At 39.6% G+C, this 24,712-nt stretch overlaps 2 protein-coding genes across 2 annotated transcripts; one reads left to right on the plus strand and one right to left on the minus strand.

Annotated features, from left to right (window-relative positions):
* Positions 1 to 251: 251 nt before the first annotated feature.
* On the plus strand, positions 252 to 3,313 carry LOC130911986 (receptor activity-modifying protein 1-like). Its single transcript, XM_057829691.1, has 3 exons — positions 252 to 496; positions 1,256 to 1,382; positions 1,731 to 3,313. The coding sequence occupies exons 1-3, from the start codon at positions 445 to 447 to the stop codon at positions 1,984 to 1,986; spliced, it is 435 nt and encodes a 144-aa protein (XP_057685674.1). The 5' UTR covers positions 252 to 444; the 3' UTR covers positions 1,987 to 3,313.
* A 337-nt stretch (positions 3,314 to 3,650) lies between these two features.
* LOC130912174 (putative methyltransferase DDB_G0268948) lies at positions 3,651 to 12,053 on the minus strand. The gene is made up of 6 exons (XM_057830054.1): positions 11,922 to 12,053; positions 11,611 to 11,771; positions 7,583 to 7,796; positions 4,941 to 5,044; positions 4,457 to 4,594; positions 3,651 to 3,789 (listed from the first exon to the last, which is right to left on the minus strand). Exons 1-6 carry the CDS (start codon positions 12,027 to 12,029, stop codon positions 3,702 to 3,704), a joined length of 813 nt encoding a protein of 270 aa, XP_057686037.1. The 5' UTR covers positions 12,030 to 12,053; the 3' UTR covers positions 3,651 to 3,701.
* Between the last annotated feature and the right edge of the window lie 12,659 nt (positions 12,054 to 24,712).

The raw sequence follows: 24,712 nt of genomic DNA on the forward strand, positions 1-24,712 counted from the left end.
CAGGCCAGGCATGAAAAAAAAGGTGAATAGGAGTTCCTGTGTTTTTTTTTAATTACATCAAATCGTAAAGTGACTCCATGACTTCTCACCTAATTTTGCCATGACTGTCATGACAAGTCGATTAATTTTGGTTTCTTACTTTGTTGTTGTCTCCCCTGTGAGCAGCTTCAGGGGGAAGACAGCCGGGCAAGGCATCAGATGACAGTAGGGGCTGTTATGATTGGGGGTGGGTCCCACTGTGGAAGGTCAAGGCAAGTTGGCGTCCCTTGTTCAGTACAGGATCATGAGACACAATTAGTGTAACTGTGCGATCATCTCGATCTTGGGTTGACCAGTTTAGCATCGACCGATATGTAAGAAGATAAGGAAGAGAAGGCAAAGAAAATACGCGCGGGCTGATTTCACGCCAGTAAACGGAAGCACACTTTGGAGAGGCTTTATTAAATGGAGAGCACGTTATTCCTGAGGGTAGTTTGTGTTGTGTTTTTCATCACTGGTGAGTTGAATTGATCACACTTTATTCTCCTTTTAGTCTCTTTGTGTGTGAATGTTTGGAATTTTTGTGCGGCTAATGGCGCGAATGGTAAACAATACCCTCCCTTCCCAAGAAAAAAAATGCAGCGCTGATGTCATTTCTAATGATGCCTCAGACAACATCTCATTTTTGGTTTCAACATAAGAGAGGCACCTACTGTAAAAGTGGTGCATCAAGTCAGTCAGGTTAAAAAAAAAGAGAGGGATGCACAATGCTTAACTTAAATTACAAACATGTTCACGTCAATGCTCAAGGGCATAATTATTAGGGCATAAACCAGGTCTGTCAGCATGAGCACAAACTTTCTACTGTGGGGTCACATGAGAAAAACATATACACAAGGAAGCAGTTTTTGTCCCGGGGTATAATACACGTTAATATGTGAAAAAGAACATTTTGAATTTCTTCAAATTAATTTTTTTCTCAAACCTCTCATTTCAGATCTATTTGATCCTTGCTGCAGGGTTAGCAAACAACAAACAATCCGGTTCAGTATCAGGTTCTGTGTGCATACAGATTGCTCTAGAAACATATTTACTCACATTTAAAACATGCTGGTAAACCATCATAGATGTACTGGTGTAAAAGTTTTCTTAGTGATGCCGATTTTCTGGCAATGGAGAAACAGACGAGGACCAAGTTGAATGTGAATTGTTCTTGTCTTACTGTGACAAATTAGGAAAAGTTGGACTCATCATCTTTTTTCCTTCTATCCTGCAGCATGTGTGTCTGGCTGCAACAGGGGACTCTATGAGAGTGTGATCGACAACTTCTGTCTTGCTAGGTTCAAAATAGACATAGAGGCAGTGGACAAAAATCTATGGTGCAGCTGGCCCGACACAACAGAGTAGGTTTATCTTGCCAGAACCACTCTTTTTTGTTCATGACCTTCTGAGAATATCTGCTGCTTTGGTTCACTGAAGTTAACTGGTATGCATCTACTTTTCTCCTGCCCCCAAACATCTATAATTAGATGGTGTAAAGCCCAGATGCTCTACTGGTGTCACTCTCAAAGTTTCCATAACATGAAATTGCAAAATGGAAACAAAACTCCAACAAACTAAAAGCATGGTCAACCAAAAATATATTTTATCAATGAAATGACAAAAGCTAAAGCTTGGTTAGAAAATACATTAGCAAAATAACTTGTCTCTTCTGACCCTGTGACTCCATTTAACTATTATGTTTCATACAGGCTCTATGAGGGGGTGACTAACTGCACTTATCAGGTGGCATTGATGATGGACTGCTTTTGGCCCAACCAGATCGTCGACCGCTTCTTTGTTAAGATACACCGAAACTACTTCTATGACTGCCCGCTGACCGGCCGGCTCATCAACGATCCGCCAGCTAGCGTCCTTGCTCCATTCATCGGTGTGCCAATATTTTTCACCCTGCTTGTGACAGCCTTGGTGGTGTGGAGGAGTAAACATACAGAGGGAGCTCTGTAGAGGCAAAATTAGATGTGGCAGAAAACACAGGCAAGATTGATAAAGCAGTTTCTGCTCTTGCAACCCTCTTTAAAATAAACTGCTGTATTCTAAGCCAAAAGAACTGTTGTGTTTGATAGAACAAGATGTCTATATGCTGCCATAGCAGATTCATGGAGCATTAAGCCCCCGAACTAGTTTTAATTTGTCCGTTTTACCCTGAAAACCCCCATTTACAGATGTCGCGCAACCGCTTTCGTTTCAACCCAGCCATGAAACGAAGGTAATTAATTATATTTATTATTCAAAATGTCTGTCGTTTTTAGCTCAGGATCATTATTTGATGTCTCATATTTCGTTTAAAAAAAAAAAAAAACGACTTTAAAAAATTAGTCATTCACATATTTTAATCTTTTAAAAAAATTATGTCACAATGAAAAAAATGTCGTCTGTAAAAAAGTCACGGATATCTACCTCATAACTATCGCTTAATTGTATTTCTTTTGTTACTGTCGCATTTTCCCTGATATGTTAGATGATAAATAATCGATCTAACCAAATAAAAATAGGAAAAAAACACGTTTAAAAGGGTAAATATATGAAAAACAAAATCTCGACCACTCCTTGATGACTGCGATTTCTGCATTGCGACAGTTGTTATATTACCATGTTTCACCCATAAAACTCCCCGAAAAAATCCAGCTGTGGTCTTTCACAGCTGTGTCTTGACACTCAGTCATACATGCTACGTGGAGTTTTTGGATCGAAACAAGGTAAGTACGCAATAATATCTCGTTAAAGTCATGGTGTCTGTAATTCTGCTTTTGTGTGCTCTCACCTCCAGATAGGGTTTTGCTGCTTAAAAAACTTTTTTTTTTTTTTTTTTTAATTAAATCCCCTCCTGTTCAAAAATTTTCTTCCCCCAGAAAATTGACATTTTAAGCTTTCACACATGCTTATTGGACATTTTTGAAAGTTGGCTAAATTGGGGGTCTCAGAGTGGAACTTCAAGTCATCTGAGTGTTTTCCGCCTTGTACAGTATATGGATCCTATGCACTTCAACCAAGTGGTAGACTTCAGCTCGCCAAAGTATGGTTTGGGACTAAATCTTGATGGGTCTCATCCTGTTGTACTCATATCTCTATCAGCTTTATAATGAAAATGGTGTGGCATTATAGCAGCTCAATAAATCTGTGGTAATACTTAAGTCTTTCCCCATTGTATTCTCACTGTTGCCTGTCTAGCTCTGTGTCACTCATTCAGCAATGATCAATTGTGCACTTTTTCTTAACGCTCTGCTCTTTTGGTACTGTAATTCTCGGACTATAAACCGTTACTCCCAGTGCTTTGAACCCTGTGGTTGATAGTCCAGTGTGGCCTATATGTGGTCAAATATCATTTCCTTGTAAAATTTGATTGGTGTCTGGTGCACATTGTAGTAAAACTTACTGTGAATAAACACTTCTAATGTGTATTGTACAAATTGTCCTTCTTGGTGGAACCAGACCTTTGAATATGGGCTATTTTTCAAGTTATAAACTGTGGCATTCTTACTTAACAAACATTGAATTGCAACTCTGGGTATGATGTTTAAGAATTATACAAGAAGAAATGAAAACAGAAACAAAAACACTGAAAAGGCGAAATTAAAAAGGAAGCGTTTTGCATATTGTATTTCATTTTAGTTCACAATATAGATCCTACGTTCTACTGATCTTAAAGTCAGTCAGCAGTATCAAGGTTTGCGGGCTAGCATGTAGAAATACTTGACCACCATGGTGAGCTCTGTGTCTGGTGAGGACACCTGCATGGCGCCAAGCAGCCTGAAATGGAAGACAGCTTGAGGTCACTATCGTTGTAGAAAACCAGAGATTATTTTACCTCAACAAAAATCAGGAAGCAAACCAGCATCTTGCTAAATTGTCGCTAGCAATTAGTAATCGTGGCTTACTAATGGAAAGGAATGGAGAGTGCTTATATAGCGCTTTATCTATACATTGTTACAATGCCCAAAGTGCTTTACATTAGCACACATTTACCCTTTGACACACAAATTCACACACCAATGGTGCTGCTGCCATGCAAGGCGCAGCCAACCCATTGGGGGCAAGTCAGGGTTCAGTGCCTTGCCCAAGGGCACTTCGACAGTGGGCAGTCATAGCCGGGTTTCGAACCATTGACCCTTCGGTCGCAGGACAACTCAAGCTACTAACTGCACCACGGCCGTCCGTCTAATCATTTGTTACACTGCCTTTCAAGAGACTCAAGGAAGTTCATTTATTATCCTTAGACATAATTGTATTGTATGGAAATGAATTGTAAATTTTTTGTCAAATTCTTCAACAGCTGTTAAGTTTTTGAGAGTAATAAAGCAGCGGTTGACAATAAACAAACACTGGCGCGTTAATGAAAGGTTAGGCATGGAGTTCAACGTTCAGTTTGATTGAGTTGAGGTAGACACTGCGTGGGCAGAAAATGTCAATGTCTCACTTTTTCCTGACGTCATCAGAAAGACGCTTGGCTTCAGCAGCATCCTGATGCTTCAGTTTCTGGTAGCTGGTGAATGTCTCTACTAATCCAATGAAATGGTTTACTGTCACGTTCCTGTGAATTTTTTGACAGCCATTCCTGGAGGGAAAAAATGTTGAGGAAGAAATGTTTAAGAGGCATTTTTTTTTTTTTTTTTTTTTTTGCTTGTTTGTTTGTGTAATTGCTTTTACCCAATTGTTGGGACTCTGGACTGGTGTTCCTGACCAGCCATCAACTGTGAAATTAAAAAAAGAACAGCGCCACCTTCTTAAGGCCGACAAATTTTAAGGGCACTTAATAATTTGACTGTTGCTCCTTGAGGAACTTTGACAAAACATATTATTAGGATGCATGGCGATTGTTTTATTTTTAGATTTATCAATGTTTTCCGTTACATTACTGTATACAACAGTACTGTATGGAATCAGAAATATGGGACACTCACCAGTATTTTTCTGGATAGGAGCAGGAGTCAAACATCTCTAAGTAGATTTTTGAAGAACTGGTGCCAAGATATGGATTTTTGAAGGGGACCAGAGCTGCGTAAAACTAATAATAAAAACATAATTAAAGACCAAAATACACTGCTTAGCATGTGGTTTGTAATATGAGTATGTACCAAAATAATTCAATAATTTCAGCAGTGAAGAAATAGTTAATGGGTTAAGCATATTTTGAATCTAAGTGCGAAAACATACTTAGTATGTATTGGCCTCACTATTTGCATGGTAAATGGTTATATTTTTAGAGAGCATTCAAAAATAGAACATTTAATCCAAATAGAACGCAAAACAACATAGGCCAACAACAACAACCAATGTAAAAATTATAATTCCAATGAAGTTAGGACATGTAAAACGTAAATAAAACCCAAATAAAACAATTTGCAAATCATTTTTATATAAAGTCTTTTGAAAATACAACAAATACAAGATGTTAAATGTTCAACCTGCTAAATTTAATTCCTTTCTTTCTTTTATTTATTTATTTATTTTGTGAATTAACAACACACGTGGTGTATGCTGGTCTTTCAAGGAAGGGGAGCTCAAAGTGTGTCAAGAGTGTCAATCTGTGAGTGCTTTGTGACGGTAGAGGGGCTCAACAGCACCCACTGCTCGGTAGCGACAGAAACTGCAGAGTGACAAAAGTCTGCCTCCATTTTATTTATTAATTAAAATGTTTGTATTTATTTTTTAAATTATTTATGCAAAAATATTTTTTGATTTGCAGCCTATGCAAACATTTCGTCAGATAATCATTCATTGATCATAATCAAAGTAAAAAGTTTAATTCATCCAGATTCAGATTTTTTCCATAATTGCTCAACCCACTGATGCACTTTAGAGATATTTGTGGACAAAAGCAGTAATGTTTTACCTGAAGGAAGGCTCCATTTTTATTTTATTTTTGCTAATCCCTGACCAAGAGTTTTTTTCAGTTATATTTAATATATTTATTTAGACAAACAATATTGAATGGTCTTATGACAAATGTTTATTATTAGCATTCCTGGATATTTAAGAGATTACTAACAAGTTTGTATTCATTGTGTATGCTATATAATTTATGTTCAAATATTGCAATTTAAATTTGCTAATAAGATCCAAACATTTATTCTGAAGTTTTCAAATTTTTCTTGAGTAGTTTTTGAAAACAAAGGTTGGAAACGAACAGTTTATCACTTAACCCAGTACACATGAAAGTTAGTATAAGTCAATACAGATTTAATTTGCATAAATCATTTAGCCCATCAATTAATTAGGTTTAAATATGTGAGAAATGTAGCCCTGACCCCCGTTCACCCAATCTGTTTGGTTTTATTAATGCCCCATCCCCAGCAAAAAGTGTACATGCAAGGTTTGCTTTTATATCATCCCTCCCAATGTTGAGACCAAACCTATGCCCTTGAAGCTGAGCTTCCCTTGCAGTCTTAGAACAATTGCCTCTCCAACACACTCACAAAAAGTTCAGACGGGCATGTTTGACACTTTCTATATCTCCTTTCCTTTAAGCAATTAGAAACTGATGACACAAATAGCTAAAGCTCACACTCACAAAAAGTTCAGACGGGCATGTTTGACACTTTCTATATCTCTTTTCCTTTAAGCAATTAGAAACTGATGACACAAATAGCTAAAGCTTTGTAGGTGGAATTCTTCTAAATGCTTGCTTGATGTTTAACTTCAGTTTACCAAAGTCGGGTCTTTGTTGTCATATATTGCACCTAATAATGTGCCACAGAAGCTCTGAATTGTTGGCCGAACAGTCTACTACTCATACTCTTTATTACTAAGTGTTGTAACACGTGCAGACTGTGGCTTGGCACTCTCTTGCCCAACTAAGCAGATTTGTCTGTGACAATGGTTTTTCTTGGACGGCAGCATCTTTTGCTCCAAAGACCTTCAGCATTACACAATCCTGCTCTCACAAAAATGGAAGCTATCCGCATCAAACCAACTGACATTTCCCTATATCATCAATCTATCAACAGATTATTTTATCTACTTTTCACTGATCAAAACCTGGATGGTCCCTTTCCTCTTTGATCACATCCGTGATTAAAACATAATTTGAAATATAGCCTACAGCACAATTTTCTACTTTGCGTCAGTCTATTTCAGATGAGCTCTAGCCCAGAGAAGCAAACAGTATTTTGGGCTGTGGTTGATATATGGCTTTAGGGGTTTTATGCCAGAATTTTACCTGGCATTTGTTAAAATGTAGCGACATGACAAACTGTTAACTGACAATAGTTTTTTGAACTGCTCCTGAGTCCATGTGACAATTTACTATCCACAATGATATCCTTTTTTTAAATGAAGTTCAGACTGAGAGATTGAATGTCGTGGCATTCAATGGTGTTTCAGCCTTTAGGTGAAGTGACTTCTTTCCCCCAGATTCTCAGAATGAAAAATTATATTATATAGCGTAGGTGAGCCCTAATCCCTAAATTATTTTGAAATGGAGATGGAGAAACATGGTTCCTAGACTGTTGGCAGTAAGTGGTGAGCTTCTACCCTCTCATCCACCAATAATTTCTTTTTTTTTTTTTTTTTTTTATATTTTCTAAAAACAGTTAAAACTGACCTCCTCACAGATGTTGTTTAGTGCGGTAGTGGTATCGCCATACTCCAGTTCCATGTCCATTGTGTTGCTCAACAGGGCCAGGCAGCCATTAGGCTTCAATATCCGGTCAGCTTCCTTCAGGAAGCGCGGGTGGTCAAACCAGTGGGCAGCTGTCATGGCTGTTATAAGGTCCACCTGTCCTGACTCAAATGGTAAGTCTTCTGCAGGACACTGCCTGGATGTCAGAGGCAGTGGTAAATAGTGGTGTGGAAAAGGACAGGGTGGAGAGAGATTAGAACAACTGTGGGCAAAAATATTACCTGCGACTACATACAATGGTGGTTCCTGGCATGAGCGGGTTAGGTGGTTGCGCAGGGCACGGAGAAACGGACCGCAACTGATTGTCTACCTGCAATTTTTTCATTGATTATCGTTATTATTATCATTAATCTAATTATTTATCGTAGGGTAATTTTAAGGGGTAAATAGAGTAACACTTTGAAGGGAAGAGTATCTTTTCTTGTATTTTCTGTTTGACCGTTTGTATTACTCTATAGGCCGAGTTATACTTCCGCGTCAGACCTGCGCCGTCAAGGAAGACCCGAGTTACGACCCTGCGCCGTAGCCTGACGCGCGCCTCTCAAATTTTCTAACCTTCGTGTCGCGTAGACGCGTATGACGTGGCAGAAACGGACTGTGATTGGTCCGCTCAGATTTTTTTGTTCCGGTTTAGCGCAAAATCACCGCCATTGTAGAATAGAATCAAACATTATTTTCTACACGCAAAAATGGACCAAGCCGACGGGAGTATCATCGAAGAGCAAGTCTCGTCAAGACATTATTGTGATTGCCAAATGGCAAAGTTGGCGATTGAAAAAAAAAAAATGGAAGAACCACCGAGACGTGTGTGTTCGGAATCGAGTGGCCACACGAAGCGGTGACCCAGTCGGCTAAAAACTGCCAACTCTTTATCACTTTATGTCGTATTTTTAGTTGGTGCACTTCATCATTTATTGTGTACATATGCTTGCTGTGAGTCCATGACTTATTTACGTGTCACACTTCAAGTATATGAAGGATAAACCACAGATTTGGTGTCAAAAGAGTTATTTTGATCTTTAATTTTCAATAACAGACAGTTCACACACGATACATCATCACTGATTGAGAGTGCCTCGGTGCTTTTTATGATAATGTTAAAATCAAGGCTCCCAACGCAGTTTGGGAAGTTCCATAGACGCCAGAAATCTGCTATGGCTTCCCACTGGCTGGTTGTAGGACACGGCAAACAAATCGGGCTGGAGGGCTTTGCAGACCTTCAACGCAGTGCTCGACGCCAGTTTGAAGCTAGCCGCCACAGCTAGCTCTCTCCACCCGAGTCTAAAACTCTCTGTGCTGCATCAAAAGTCGGCCAGGCCGCCTCGAAACCATCTTCTGCGTTGCCTGCCCCTCAAAATTTGTATGTTCAATATTTATTCAGTGTTGATGAGCAGAATATTTACTTTCAAGAGTTCCATCTTGCATTGTTTATTTTTTCTCCGACTAGCGGAAGTCAACAAGCATGCCCCAAAACATTACAAACATAACGCCACACCCCTCTAGTTGCTTGGCGGTGAATTACAGAGCAACGCGTTCCCTCACTGCAGAACTATCGAATGTCAAATGACGCCATAGTCGCTGCGCCATCACCGCAACGCCGGAGTATAACTCAGGCTTAACAAACTTAAGATGATCAATCAGGGAATAGTATCTTTTTTCATATTTTTGCTTCACTGTTTGTATTTTTCTGAGACACTTAATATAATAAAAAAAGCATTTAATCAAAATTTAGGAAAACAAATAGCCTCTATTCAGAGTATAAATGCTGTGAGAGGGTGGACAAAACAGCCCGAATGTGAATGACTTACAGTGCAGCGTCAGCACAGCCTTATAATTGCATGGCAAGGCCAGACTGTTCTCCCTGTATTTTTCAAACACTGTGAGAAGAGTCTGGAACCCAGCTCCTTAATGGCCTCTCGAGCCTGAATGTAATCATCCGTGCAATCAGATTCATTTGTTTGCGTGACGTGTTCTTAATGAGCAACGTCACTCTGGGCGTCGGAAGTCGTCTCCACAACAACACAGATAGCGAACGATAGAGCCGAGAATTTGTTCCAAATCTGCAGTAAATTCAGTTTTAAAATGACCAAAAACACATTGAGTCGCTAAAACCAACAGTCTGTCTCACACCAGCCATGTTAAATAAACTTCTCTGCTCTCCCCGTGTGTTTATTTTTACGTGGCTTGCTCCGACCTGGAAATTTGCAGAATGGTCGCCAGACTCTATCGCTGGAACAGCGATGAGCCTTCTAATATACTGAGTAGACAAATATCAAGAACGTAACACCGACAAAGGGGATCAACGCGAGCTTCACCCAGACAAGCCACGGAATGGAGGGAGAACTCCATCCTGCCGGTTAAAGTTTGACTTTGTGAAGTAGATTGGCTTGAAAGCCCTTGCCTAACAAGCGAAGCAGACAAAAAGTGGCCAGCAGCTCTTCCATGCTTCCTTGCTGGTGCGCGACACCTTAAAAGAGCTAAGAACATTATTAAAGACTCTTCCCACCCTGGTCATCACCTCTTTGAACTATTGCCCTTGGGCAGGAGATATAGGGCGATGAGAACATGTACAACCAGACTCAGAGATTTCCCAGTGCCATCCGCGTTCTCAACACTGAACTGCACTAATTGTTCATGATGCAGCAATGTAGCGACTTTTGCACAATAATTTAGCATTGTCTTTTATTTAGTAGTATGTTTTAAGTTGTGTGTTATTCTAATGTCTTGTGTTTTATGGTACCACAGAGTAGCTTTCCAGTTTCGTTGTTTGCTCGGCTTGCAATGACAATAAAGGAATTGAATTGAATTCCATGGGGCCAACTATGGACTGTCCAGAACAAGGGCGAGACATGCTGCCTTACCACAAAAAATGCCTGATATCCAGCTGATAACATAAGAAGACCTAGGCTCAGAAATGGAACACTCAGTGCCTCTTTGGCACTGAGGTAGACAAAACCTCCTACTCCGGTTGCCTCAGTAACGGTGAATCAGCAACTGTGACGCACAAACTATACAGCCCAAACTTCAATAGAAGATCACGCTAAACAACACCCAAACACACCATATTTCCGGCCCACAGCCCGCCCCGCGAGAGCCTTCAAAAAGACTGAATGTTTAACTAATCGTTGTCATTTTTCTCGGGAATCTTTCGTTGACTTGTGACATGGTGACCCCAGATCCAGTTTGGGTCTCTTTGCTGCTTTGCCTTGCTGTTTGATCGCTGTCGACCTGAATGAATTGTTAACTTGTGTTTCGAAGCCTTTTTCGAGCTTTTAAATGGAGTCAGTTCCAGGGTTTAATACTAAGGCGCAGAGTTTGGCTTTTTGGCCGGGTTGTCAGGATTCGCCGGCCCAGGTTGTTGTAATTGCACCAGCACGGTTCCGGCGGTTCGGCTGGCGTGATTCTGGCAATCTGTCTAAAAGGTCAGATTCCTTTAGCTTGTATAGCGCCTTTCCACCTTTCAAGGTACTCAAAGTGCTTCGACAGTATATCCTCATTTACCTATGATGACGCAACATCAAGAGCGACGTGGGGTTCTGTATCTCGCCTACTGCCTACAGTAAGCTGAGATAGGCTCTTGGAACCCCGCAAAAATGATTCAAATTAAGTGGTACGGAAAGGACTGAATGAAAAATATAATCATTGTATACATCATGATTCAAGTAATTCTGTCTGTCTCGCTTGCTGCTTGAGCACAATTAGCCACTGTCAACCTAACCCAATTCGTAAAAGACCAGCCCTCCCAAGCTAACCTAATAATAAAACACCCAGAATGTTTTTAGTTGGAGCTTGTGTCTCTTTTAAGTGAGAAGAAGTAAAGAAAATTCCGCTCACAATTAAATTTTGGTCACATAAAATAAAATTTTAAAAAGCAGACAGCATTTAGTATTATTTGCATTAAAATTTGAATTAACCGCATTTCACTTGACCACACTGTCATTTAATTTTACCTGTACGAGACATTCTGGCAAAGGTTATTGGACTGAGCCACCTTAAGCTGGGCGGGGCTAATGTCAGTCCCAACAACCTGGTTGAAGAAGGGTGCCAGGAGTATGGTTCCCTTTCCATTGCCACAGCCAACATCCACTGCAAGGTTAAACTTGCTTCTCACCTAAAATAAAATTCACAGCATGTAAATTAATCATCATCAATGGCACCTTTTTAATATTTTTTTACGGTTAAAAGCATACGACATACTATTCGAATTAGTTTCATAAAATACTCTGAATTACTTCAGTTAACTCGTAGTATTAAAACATACCATTGGTGCCATAAATTCCATAATCGTTTGGATCAATTCACAAGGGGTAACTCTATACTGAAGGTAGGCAGCAACATGGTCGTTTTCCTCATACAACCTAAAGGCCATGACTCCGTTTCATGTAAGCGTAAGACTGGTTTCGACAATAGCGTTCCTCTGCATAGATAGGCCAACTAATTGCATAAACTAACAGGAACACAGAAAGGGTTGGCCTTTTTGGGTGTGTGTGTGTGTGTGGGGGGGGGGTGAGAGTGTGTGTGTGAGGATAGGTGTGTGTGTTATGGGGGGGGGGGGGGGGGTTAATATGCACTTGCACAAACCTAGCACTAGATAGCAGTATCAGAACATTTATCATTCCCTAGGCAAATGACAAGAATGTTGGTCCGCCTGTGGGAAAGGTTGTATAGTCCGTATTTACCAGCTATTGTATATGTATCCTATCTTAATAAAATATTACCTATTTACTTGTTGATTACTTAAATTCCATACACTTTAGAAATAATATGCATTTGTGTAAGCAGGGGGTTAGAACCTTAGAGGGATAGGGGTTAGAATTTTTTGCACTGTACACTCCCAATCTCAGTGGGTTTTTATTTATTATGTATAAGCATAAAATGGCCTGTCACTGTCGGCAGACTAAACCATTTTGGAGGGTCCCTCCAACAATATGTTGGAAAGCTTTGATTTGACATCCATTCTCTCTTTTTATGCTATCAGTATGTTTGGACAAAAAAGTATAGGACACAATTAACTGGAGGTCCCAGTTTATTTGAAATTAATAACATGTTTTTATGTTTATATGTCATCTCACAACCTTATTCCTATGCCCAAGGGCGTAGGTTTGGTCTCAACATTGGTAGGGACGATATAAGAGCATGACCTGCATGTACACTTTTTGCTGGGGAAGGGACATTTATAAGACCAAACAGACTGGGTGAACGAGGGTCAGGGCTACATTTCTCACCAATATGAACCTTATCAATTGATAGGCTAAATGATCAATGCAAAATAAATCTGTATTGACTTGTACTAACTTTCATGTGTATTGGTTCAGGTGTGTTACGTGCCAAAGATGGCTCGCGAAAGGCGTAACATAAAACAATCCACACAAATGTACAAGTGGACACAAATTTATTTACACAATAATCAAACTCGCAATGAATATGTACAAAATGCCGAGGAAGCGTGACTTCAGGGTAAGCCCAGGCCAAAACAACAAACAAAAGGAATTACACTCAAACCCCACCCGCTAACTAAGCCCTGATCATGTAAAACGAACAAAGAAAAGACAGCTTCTAACCTAACTTCCTACTCTATACAAAACAGGAGAAAACGGGTTGAACAGAAATGGCGACTTACCCTTACTTGCTTCAGTGCTCTTATTTACAGTGGTGAACAAAAACGATCCAATAACGAATAAACACAAAAGACCTCACCGAAAAAGCGGGAGTGTATCAAACTAGCGATCAAAATGCAAACGAGCGTGAATGGCGAGCAAACAGCTAGCGAGGAGGAACGCGACAGAATGCTGCCAAATTGCGACCTCCCAGAACGTTGACAGCGGCAGGTTTAAGAAGCTTGGCGCCTTTTTCCGTGGCCAATCAGTCGTCGTCGTCGGTCCGTCCTGCGTCGATCAGCTGTCATCACAGTGGGAGGGGAAACAGCCAGCTGGTGGAGGCGGCGATCAGCTGACTGGAAGAGTCTCAGAAGTTAACTGTTAAACGGCCAGGGGCCGTCACAAGGTGATACGCCGTTCGATTCAAACAGTTGTTTTCAAAAACTATTAAAACATTTTGAAAACTTCCAGAATAACTGTCTGGATTGTATTAGCAAATTTAAATTGCAAAATTTGAACACACATTATATTAACATACACAAGAAATACAAACTTGTTAATCAGCAATTAACTAGCCATAAGAGGGTGATCCTTCGTTCACTACATTTCTTACAGTTTAATTAACGTTAACAGTCTAAAAATTACAGGAGGATATTTCTCTCAATGCAGCTTCCTCCTCGAGTTCGAGAAATTCACACAGATTAATGTAATGCCAACTCTTATGTAGGTCGGACTTTCAGTAGCAAAATTAGTGGTGTGTTCCCGACCTCCACAACATTGACATATTTTCGAAGGGGGCAGAGGAGGCAGCATGTTGTCGACATGTATTTCTGTCGGGGCTGTGTGAGTGTGTCGGGGTGGGTCAAGTCATCAGCCAATCAAACGTTCGTTTGAGGGGGGGAAAATGGACTGGCACATTCAGCAATTAAAGGTGTCACTGTAAGCAATGATAGGACTGTAATTCACTTAATAATGGTCGGGTCGATTCTATCCTTACAACATATGGGAAGACAATCTAAATTACCTATATAACTGAAGCCATTATATAATGCAAATAAGGTTGCTTAAAAGTTGGTGGGGACAATTTCAGCATCCTGAAAAGTTGGTAGTGTAATGTCCCTACCATCCTTATGCAAACCTACGCCCTTGCCTATGCCTGTGTGTATGTACGATATCATATTGTGTACCACAAAAAGGCTTTCAAGCATCCAAGCAGCCCGTGTCTTCTCCCTAATCAAGAGCAGTGATTAACTAAGGGTGCTTCTTGATCTATATCTATCTTCAGATATGCTTTTACCGTTAGGAATTCGTTAGTAGAGGGGATGGGGGTTTCCAAATCCAGGTCCTGCATGGACAACCATGCCATGTGTCAAGAGATCAGTCGGGTTTGATTAAACCTGACAGCAGAACTCAAGACTCAACGTTGTGTGCTCGAATGTGCATGTTTTTGTAGATACATACATTCTATTAAAAGAAATGCGATAAGCCTATGAAAAGCCTTATATACAGTGATTGATTGCTATTTTTACTTTTAAACATTTTTTTTTTTTATGTAACCAACAGGAGAGTGCATAGGAGAATTTTCCTGAAAAGCAATGAAATGAGTGATCCAGCTTTGAACTACCCAATATTAAAGGTAAAGTAAAGTGCTTTTTGAATTTACATGAAGGTAGTTGTAGTGTGATCGTGCATTAAACTAGGGACATGTTATTTTCCACATTAAAGCTGCTTTTACGCCTTTGAAATGCATCCAAAAATAGGTGGCTACTTTTGAAAATGTCTGCACTGTGATTTTCCTCAACAGCTCAATAATCAGAGGATGGGAATATGCAGGGTGCTTGTTTACGGGATCGAGGGTAATGAGTATCAAATTTCACTTTGGAAATTACAGCAGATAAACATTGGCTGAAACTGCGAGCAGACATCTGTAAATTTCAGTTGTGAGCTAGACCTTTTTTTTTTTCCTGGGAGTTCATTGTTTGGGGCTCTCTGTCACAAAACCCTCATTCTCAATCTCTTGACCTCTTGACTTTATTTGAGGTGCAAATTTGAGGAAGAGACCAGTAATCCTGCTCAGAGAGAGGCAGGTATTTGGTTTTGATGATAGAAATAGATTTAACAGATTACATTAAAGGCCAGTTTAATTGAACCAATCAATCCTGATTCTGCCGCCATAAGATAACGGATGAACGGGACAGATAGAGTATATAGGTCAGATATGGGGGTGGGTGATCATCGTGCTTGGTGGACATTTACACGAAAAGCCCTCTTGTATCAAAAGCAAATACATATGGCTTTGATTTTTGCTGTTTGCTACAGCTTGATAACAGCAGCACCAAATACAAAATTTAGAGCCTAATACTAGATTTTGAAGAAGTGCATCCTAGCAGAAAGAATCTTCTTTTACAATTCGTGGAAAAAAATGGAAATTTATTTTTTCTGCTGCGTAATAGTGATGACAAACACCAATAAAAGCCAATATTCAAAGAAAATCGATGAAATTGCTGTGAGCTACATTTTTAAATGCCACAACTGTATTCACTAACCAAATGTGAGCATTTCGTATACTGTAGTCTGCCATTGCTTGGGATGTCACTTTTGCCTACAATTTCCTATGCTATTGTTGTGGCGATGTTGTTTCAATGTGAGTCTTTACCAGGGGTGAAAGTGGCTAGAATTTCTTGCCGGAACGTGACGTGAAGGTCGCCACGGAGCCAATTTTTTAAAATTCATTTATTTATTTTCATTTTTTGTGGGGGTGGGGTGGGGGCGTCAAACCTCCTAAAATTACTGAAATGCAAAGAAAACTGTTTTGGCACAGTTATTTCTATAACACATACAAAAACTTATTTTCATTCAAAATTGTATTTTTTCAATGATTTGCAAAATAAAAGCAACAAAAACAAAACAGCAATAACCCCAACCTCCATCTCCTAATTTTTATTTTCCCTCATTTCCTCACATACTAAATGCCAAATCTCAATTTTAACTACTTAAGAACATAGGATGTATATTAAAATTGAAGTTAATGTAAACATTTACTTTTACTTTCTTTATTTTTTTAATAATAAAGATATAAGTAACATACATTCAGGAAAAATAAGTACAAGTGACTTATATTATGCAGAGTGAAATGGAATCTATTTTGAAGATTGCGCAAACATTGACTTTTTTAAATCATAAGGAAATCAATAAGTAGCCTAATATAAATAAACAAATATAAGTCCAAAAACAAATATCTCTGCTCTTAAAGACTTGATCCATTTTCTGTTGCATTGCCCTTTTTTGTCGCATCAATTCAAGGAAACTTTTTCTTTTTTTTTTTTTGCTGTTCCAGAAAACATGCACATTTGAACCAATCAGAGCTAAGTATCTCTGCTGATCACATGTCAGTATGTCAGCCAATTGAACGGATAAATGACTTTGCTGGGTGCATTCGCATATTGATGTGACTCATCATCTTCAAACTTAGACAGCTGCAGCAGCTGGGGAAAACTCCATGCCGTCCGTGGAATAAAATCAATAATAAATATCAGTGGAAAAGGATTATGGTACACAAGCACTTTATTATGCTGGTTGTTAACACTTGTAAATCTGATGTTGTTAGATTGTTTTCTTTTTGGAGATGAAATGCATGTGTGGCAGCTTAGCATTTTTCTTTCTTTTTTTTTACATAGCGTTTTGACAGTTGTCGTCATATTTTCGGAATCAAAGCACCGTATACCAGAACAGCTTTCTGGCCCTGAATCTTATACCGGAACTGTGTTCTGGCCTGGAATCTTATACCGGAACTGCGTTCCTGACCGTTCTGGCCCACTTTCACCCCTGGTCTTTACTAAAATAGATATACACACGGATTTTGCATGAAGAAAGGATTAAAAAGAAATGGGCAATGTTGCATATTTTATCCTCCTCATGTTGCTATGGAATAGTCTATGTTGCCGTTGTACTTCATCCTACTCCTTTTTAAACACAATGAATAAATTCTGATCTTATTTTTATCATGACTTTTATTGTCTTAATTATTGTTCCTGTTATCTCGAGAATATCATTGGTTCTGTCTGATTTTATTTTTGTCTATTATTTTTATTTTCTCAGGTCCAAAATAAAGCATTCATTCATTCATTCATTCATTCAAAGTGAGCACCAGCAGAGTAGATAAATAAATGTCATATTTCACTGAAGTACATGAAAAAACTTAATGATGCACGTTAATACGACGCTACGACGGAGTATTAGGGCCTAATAAATAAATGTTTAAAAAAGGACAACAAATTTAAAGTTGTACCTCTTTATTGCTACAAGAAAAAGGGCTCATTATTACGTAGGCACCCCGCAATTCTGTCAGATAATGCCCAGTAACTCCCAGAAAATGATCGAAATTACAAATGCTTTGGTAGTAATATCGTCATTTTGCTTGCAATGAAAAAACACAAAAGAGAATGAAAAAAAAATCATTATCATTTTACACAAAACTCAAAAAATGTGGCGGACAAAAGAATGCCCTCATCCTATTACTTGGTAGCACAACCTTCTGACAAAATAACTGCATACAACCGCTTCCGGTGTCTAATGAGAATCTCAATGCTCTGCTGGAATTTTAGACCATTCTTCTTTGGCCAGCTACTCCAGGCCTCTGACATTTGAAGGGTGCCTTCTCCAAACTGCAATTTTGAGAACTCTCCACAGATGTTTTATGGAATTCAGTTCTGGACTCGTTGCCGGCCACTTTAGAAGTCCCCAGTGTTTTCTCTCAAACCATTTTGTAGTGCTTTTTGAGGTGTGTTTTGGGTCATTGTCCTGCTGGAAGACCCATGACCTCGGAGGGAGACCCAGCTTTCTCACACTGGGCCCTACATTATGCTGCAAAATTTGTTGGTAGTCTTCAGACTTGATAAAGCCATGCACACGGTCAAGCAGTCCAGTGCCAGAGGCAGCAAAGCAACCCCAAAACATCAGGGAACCGCCGCCATGTTTGACTGTGGGGACCGTGTTCTTTTCTTTGAAGGCCTCATTTTTTTCCTGTGAACTCTATGTTAATAATACATTTTATTTATAACACACGTTACATTCGAAAAACAAATCTCAAAGTGCACATTACCATGTAAAAAACATAAAAAAACACTAAGAATAAGAGAGCAAAAGCAAAAATAGACAGAAACAATGATAAAATCAGATAGAAATCAGATAAAATAAGAGTCCTGGGCGGGAGTTGACGGTGCAGTTGGCCTGACCGGGTTCTGTTTGAAGTATTTGGTGTGAGGAGTTCGGTGAGGTAGGTGGGGGCTACACCGTGTAGACAGTGATGGGTGTGAAGGAGGATTTTGAATTCAATACGGAGGTGAACAGGGAGCCAGTGCAGAGTGTGAAGGATGGGGGTGTTGTGCTCGTGTTTACGCACCCTCATAAGGACCCTGGCAGCGCTGTTTTGGACATACTGGAGCCTTTTGTAGGCTCTTTCCTGGGATCCCCATGAAGAATGCGTTACAATAGTCCAACGTAGTCCAATGTTGATGCTTTTTCCCCCAAAAGCTCTACTTCTGTCTCATCTGACCAGACAACATTCTTCCAAAACTTTTTTGGCTTTCTCAGATACGTTTTGGCAAACTCCAGTCTGGCTTTTATATGTCTCTTGGTCAAAAGTGGGATCTTCCTGGGTATCCAACCATTGAGTTCCTTTTCATTCAGACACCGACGGATAGTACGGGTTGACACTGATGTATCCTCGGACTGCAGGACAGCTTGAACTTGTTTAGATGTTAGTCGAGGTTCTTTATCCACCATCTGCACAATCATTCGTTGAAATCTTTTGTCAATTTTTCTTATCCGTCCACATCTAGGGAGGTTAGCCACAGTGCCATGGGCTTTACACTTATTGATGACATTGCGCACGGTAGACACAGGAACATTCAGGTCTTTGGAGATGGACTTGTATCTTGAGATTGCCCATGCTTCCTCATAATCCTCCTTCTCAAGTCCTCAGACAGTTCTTTGGTCTTCTTTCTTTTCTCCATGCTCAGTGTGGTACACACAAGGACACAGGACAGAGGTTGAGTCAACTTTAATCCATTTTAACTGGCTGCAAGTGGGATTTAGTAATTGCCACCACCTTTTATGTGCCATGGGTAAGTAATAGGTGCTGTTAATTACACAAATTAGAGAAACATCACGTGATTTTTCAAAGTGGTGCCAATACTTTTGTCCGGCCCATTTTTGGAGTTTTGTGGAAAATGTTAATGATTTTTTTTATCCATTCTCTTTTGTGGTTTTTATTTGGAAGCAAAATAAATAAAGATACCGCCAAAAAGATACTACCAAAGCATCTGTAATTGCAATTATTTTCTGGGAGAAATTGAGCATTATCTGACTGAATTGCAGGAGTGCCAATACTTTTGGCCAGCACTGTATCTTCGCTGGGAGCTACAATGAAGCATTAGTGTAAATTCTTCTATTGATTATAAATTGATGTCGCTGAAGCAAAAATAATAAGGGTTTCCTTATTTGTAAAACCGATTCTGAAACACAAGATGCTTTCAATATTGTTGATTTTGACGGAGGCGGCAACGCGCTATGTAAATTACAGAGCTACTTATTCAGCTACATTAGCCCCTAATACTCCGTTGTTCGACGGACATAACTTCAATAAAATGTTGTTATAGCTAGTATGTCCGGTATGGTGTATCAATCACTGCTGTGTTTCCTTATATGTTTTGTACAGTCGTTTTATACTCTATGATGTGTGTGCTAGCGGCACACTGTCAGGAGACAGGCGTTCACATATACAACACCTTGAAATTCTGCCCAGTTGTTTCAGGGATGTGTACGAGGAAAAACTGTGGTCGAACTGTTTTCCTCGTGGCACGCTACAGTACCTCTTCAACCAATGTGATGAGTAGGATTGTCATTGTTCTGTCAGCTCATTGGTCAGAAAGCAGGAGAGGCGGGGAAATACGTTCCCTAACATTTTTTTTTTTTTTTTGCTGTGACATGGAGAATGGGAATCTGACAATCTGAACAGTTTTAATGTGTGGGAGTATGATATACTCCCCCTATATTGAAAAGCACCATTTCAGTATTCGTTTGTTCTACAAATACAACACATAGACTTCACCATTAGTTGACTGGAAATGGGGTGCGTGGCCGCTCGATAGGGGGCCTATTTTCAAAAACTTAAAATACAAATATTTTCAAAACCAAAGCCGCTAGCGACCTAAAACCAATTTTTAACATATCATATAAGTTTCTGCCCGAAATAGTGATTTATTTAATGCAATTCTAAGTTTAATATTAAGTTTTCAACCGCTAATACATCACTCAATTTTCACATCAGAAACTTAATACTTGAGGAAAGCATGCAGATTCATCTGAATTTTAATCAACAGAAGCAAATTTTGCATTGTTCGATATATATTCAAAACTTATTTAGGTTTAATTCTGATGTCACTATTGCCTCAGCACATCTGGCCGGCTATCTGGCCCTCGTCGTTTTTAAAATGAAATGTTACATTAAATAAAACATCTAAAAGCCATATTTTTTGTGTATGTACACAGAAATGTCTAAAGTAGTAGTTTTTGCGAAAGAATGGGCAGTTGGCCGAAAATGACCTCATTATTTGAATGTGAAGTTATGCTATTGTGTATGGATACAAAATTCAACATAGCGGCTATCACAAAACAAAGAGCTTTTTAAGTTCAAAATTCTTGTAAATAAATGCATAAATCCCGGAATTTCAATCGATATGAACGTAGAACTTTGTTTAAAAAATGGGCAGTTATCATTCATTTTACGGAAATATTTTAAGCAAAATTTTCGCAAATTTTTTCCATTCATTTAATTGTTTTCACAACATTTCAAAGTGCATGCATGGTGCTATTTTATTGCCTGGCACCGCCAGACTATTCTCCCTGTATTTCTCAAACACTGTGAGAAAAGTCTGGGACCTATCACCTTATTGGCCTCTCGAGCCAGAACGAAATAATCTGTGCAATCAGATTCGTTTGTTCACGTGACGTGTCCTTAACGAGCTACGTCACTCTTGCGCGTTGGAAGTCGTCTCCATAACAACAAAGATGGCGAATGGGAGAGCCGAGAATATGTTTCAATCTGCGGTAAATTCAGTTTTAAATGACCAAAAACACATCAAACCGCTAAAACCAACAGTCTGTCTCGCACTACAGTAGCCATGTTGAATAAACTTCTCTGCTCTCCTCGTGTGTTTATTCCCTTGCGCTAGAGTTTCTTGTCGCTTTATCAACGGCACGCCCGCCCATCGCTGATTGGTCCACTCCGCTGTCTGTTTGCTGTGGCTTGCTCCGCCCTGGGAATTTGATCCGTCGAACAGTCGCCAGACTCTGTAGCTGGAACAGCGATGAGTTTGGTGTAACAGGCAACCTATTTTCTTTCTTTCTTTCTTTCTTTCTTTCTTTCTTTCTTTCTTTCTTTCTTTCTTTCTTTCTTTCTTTCTTTCTTTCTTTCTTTCTTTCTTTTCAGTTCAGCTCAGTTCATAATTCAGAGGTTAGTTCATTCTGTTGATTTGATCCAGAAGATAGGGAATAGCTGAGGACCGATGGCAGGCCGTGTCCGCCACCCCCTTTCATCGATTTAATCCTCGTCGTGGTTTTCATTCCTTGCTGCATTCCGACGAACATTCATCTCCAAGTTGCGCTGCTCCGTAGTAATTTTCATTACCATTCTGGTTGTGGCAGTGTTTGATGCCGCTAGGTCCTTCTTCACCTGTAATATGTCATCACAGGGCTTGTTGAGGCTGGCTTGCACTCCAGCGATAGCCCTGGCTGCAGTAGTGGCAAATTCCACTGATCTCTTTTGGCTTTCCATCACTTCCATGATAAGCCGACGAATCAAGTGGGCTCCAAGCGCCTGCAGAACAATCGCAGCCAGCAGCGCAACAAAAAGATACACATCCTCGATGTCTTCAACTTCGAGTGTGGTCGGACATTTTATATAATACATTTTATATAATGATTACCTTGAATCCTCGACTAAATCACTCTTGAGACACTCATACCTGCTTGTATGCACTAAAACTTTCGTCCTGTTTCCACCTAAATCTGGCGTGAGAACGCAGCGTGTTTTCCGTGAAACCTTCCTCGACGCTCTGCCTGGCCCACCCCCCTACAGGAAGCCATGGAGCAATGTCTGTAGGAGCTGTCTTGCTTCCATTTTTTGAGGGATGGTTGGCAACCCGATGGTCAATCCAATGGATGGCTTGGCTCAAGCTTTTAGCCTGCAAGCATGCTCTGGCTTTCCAACACATAACTTGAGAAAGACTTCTTGCTCAAACATCTGAGTTATGAACGTCATCTGTTATTTTATTTTGCTTCTCAGCTCAAAAAAAGATACGCTCAAAGCCTTCTGTGGCGTTCGGACAGATCCTGGCTGGCAGTCCATAATTGACCTCAAATTCAAAGGAAAGTGGTTTTAATTGACGTTCACATTGCCCTTTAAGACAAGCTCAGATTGCCCCAGTCTCTTGAAAGTTTTAAAAATGGACTAAAACCCTTCCTAATTAAGGGGGGGGGGGGGGATCATTGAGTTATCTTTTATTTTATCATGCTATTTTTGAGGTGGCTTGTTTATTTGAACTATTTTTGTGCCATTCTGTTATAAAAGTAACATTTATTATTATTATTATCATCATTATTATTGTTATTCATCACTAAATGGTAACGCCTATGTACAAATGCAGTACATTGATACATTATTATGCCTTATAATCAGATGCACCTCATGTCTAAGAACAAAGTCGTTTATTGATGGTGCGTATTACAGACTGAAAACTTTTTGTCTAATTGTCTGATGCGTTGTTGCACCTTTGAAACAGCTTGAGGTCTCTTTTTGGAAGAATGTTTCAATATTTGCCAAGATTGACGTGAACTGAGTTGAGTTGTGTTCACAATATACCATTGAGCTCTCATATCAAGTTTGCCTCTCTCAAGTCAGAGAACGCAATCAGCCGAACAATTACTTTCATCCTGAAATCTCTTGACTCTGGTCACTCAGACCTCAAGATTCATTGGATTCTGTTCTCATGAACCCTGCTCTGCCGTGCTCCAGAACAAAATTTTTTTTCGTGTTGCTCCACTTTATCCTGCTACCATCAGTCTTTTGTCGACATCCACGTACACCTGTCTTCCTTTGCCACGCTCATTATTGACCATGTTCAGTTGAAAGCAAGTGTGACCTTTCCGTCCAACCAGTTAGTGACACAAACTCATTAAGCTCGGCTGTTTAATTAGCAGGGGGGTGACAATCAAGGAGGACCTCTGTGGGCATAGACATGGATCAATGGCCACCGGGGAGCCTATATGTGCTGCAGTGCACTCAGCATCAAGCTTCAAATGTAAAATGTTCAAAAGTAGAGAGTCAAATTTATTTGATCGTTATAATGGAAAACTACGGTATCATACAACTTTAGAAATACACACATTTTAATTTGCCCAGCCAGCAGACATGCAGACAAACAAAGGAGAGCCAGAACCAACACCCACTGTGCTCCAAGGGGAAGCAAGAAGTATAATAAAGAATCCTAATACTCAAGCAATAGTCCGTTCTTACTAGGAAGGAAACGAACCACATAACGCATCTCTGATAGTTCTGAAGACTTTGTCACCCTTTTTTAAACCCAGGTTTACTTTTGGAGTCTGAGACGCTATTAGAGTGCTTCAACCCAATCCAGTTCTCGCCCAATGTTATTTGCTCAAAATTAGGAGGTTTTTCCTAGCAAGACAAGTCATTAGTCTTGTTTGGATCACAATTAGTAAAGCAGACCTATTATACGGCACTAGAATCCAGTGCATCAACAGAATCTGAATTGACTAACGGTTACTAATGGCATAAAAGAATCTCTAGCGCTGCAAATTGAATAGATCTGGGATGGAAACATCCCTCACAGTGGGTGAGATGTTGCTCAAGGCTGCATATAGAGAGATTCCTGATGTGAATGCTTCTCTGCAACCTCTAGCGTGATTAGGCTTTAATTACAGAGAGCCACAGTGACACATTCCCTATAATTGTAACTATCGAAGCACAAAATCAAAAGACCCACCCCCCTGTCTCCATAAAACCTCATGATTGCTTGTTGATGTAAATGACCTCTTGTGGGTGTCTTAGACATTTCTCTAAAAATACTGCATGCATCTTAATGAGATAACTCATGAACATGCAGTAAGTGGTGATGATACAAAGTACTGCAGTAAATTTTGCTCAGGTTTGCTTTTTGGATGTATATTTCAGGTAAATGATGTAGGTTTTCCCCACTATTATAATTAGGCCATAATGTGAAATGTAAAGTGCTGTCCTACGTTTTTGTTCTATGGTATACGTGACAATTGTTCGTAAATGTATAAAAATAATAAGGCAGATAATTAAGTTGACCTTGAAGTTAATAGCTTTAGTGGTGCTTAAGTTATATTACTAATTCAGTGATCAAAAGTA

Source organism: Corythoichthys intestinalis, chromosome 2, assembly GCF_030265065.1.
Source record: "Corythoichthys intestinalis isolate RoL2023-P3 chromosome 2, ASM3026506v1, whole genome shotgun sequence".
NCBI classification, from domain to species: domain Eukaryota; kingdom Metazoa; phylum Chordata; class Actinopteri; order Syngnathiformes; family Syngnathidae; genus Corythoichthys; species Corythoichthys intestinalis.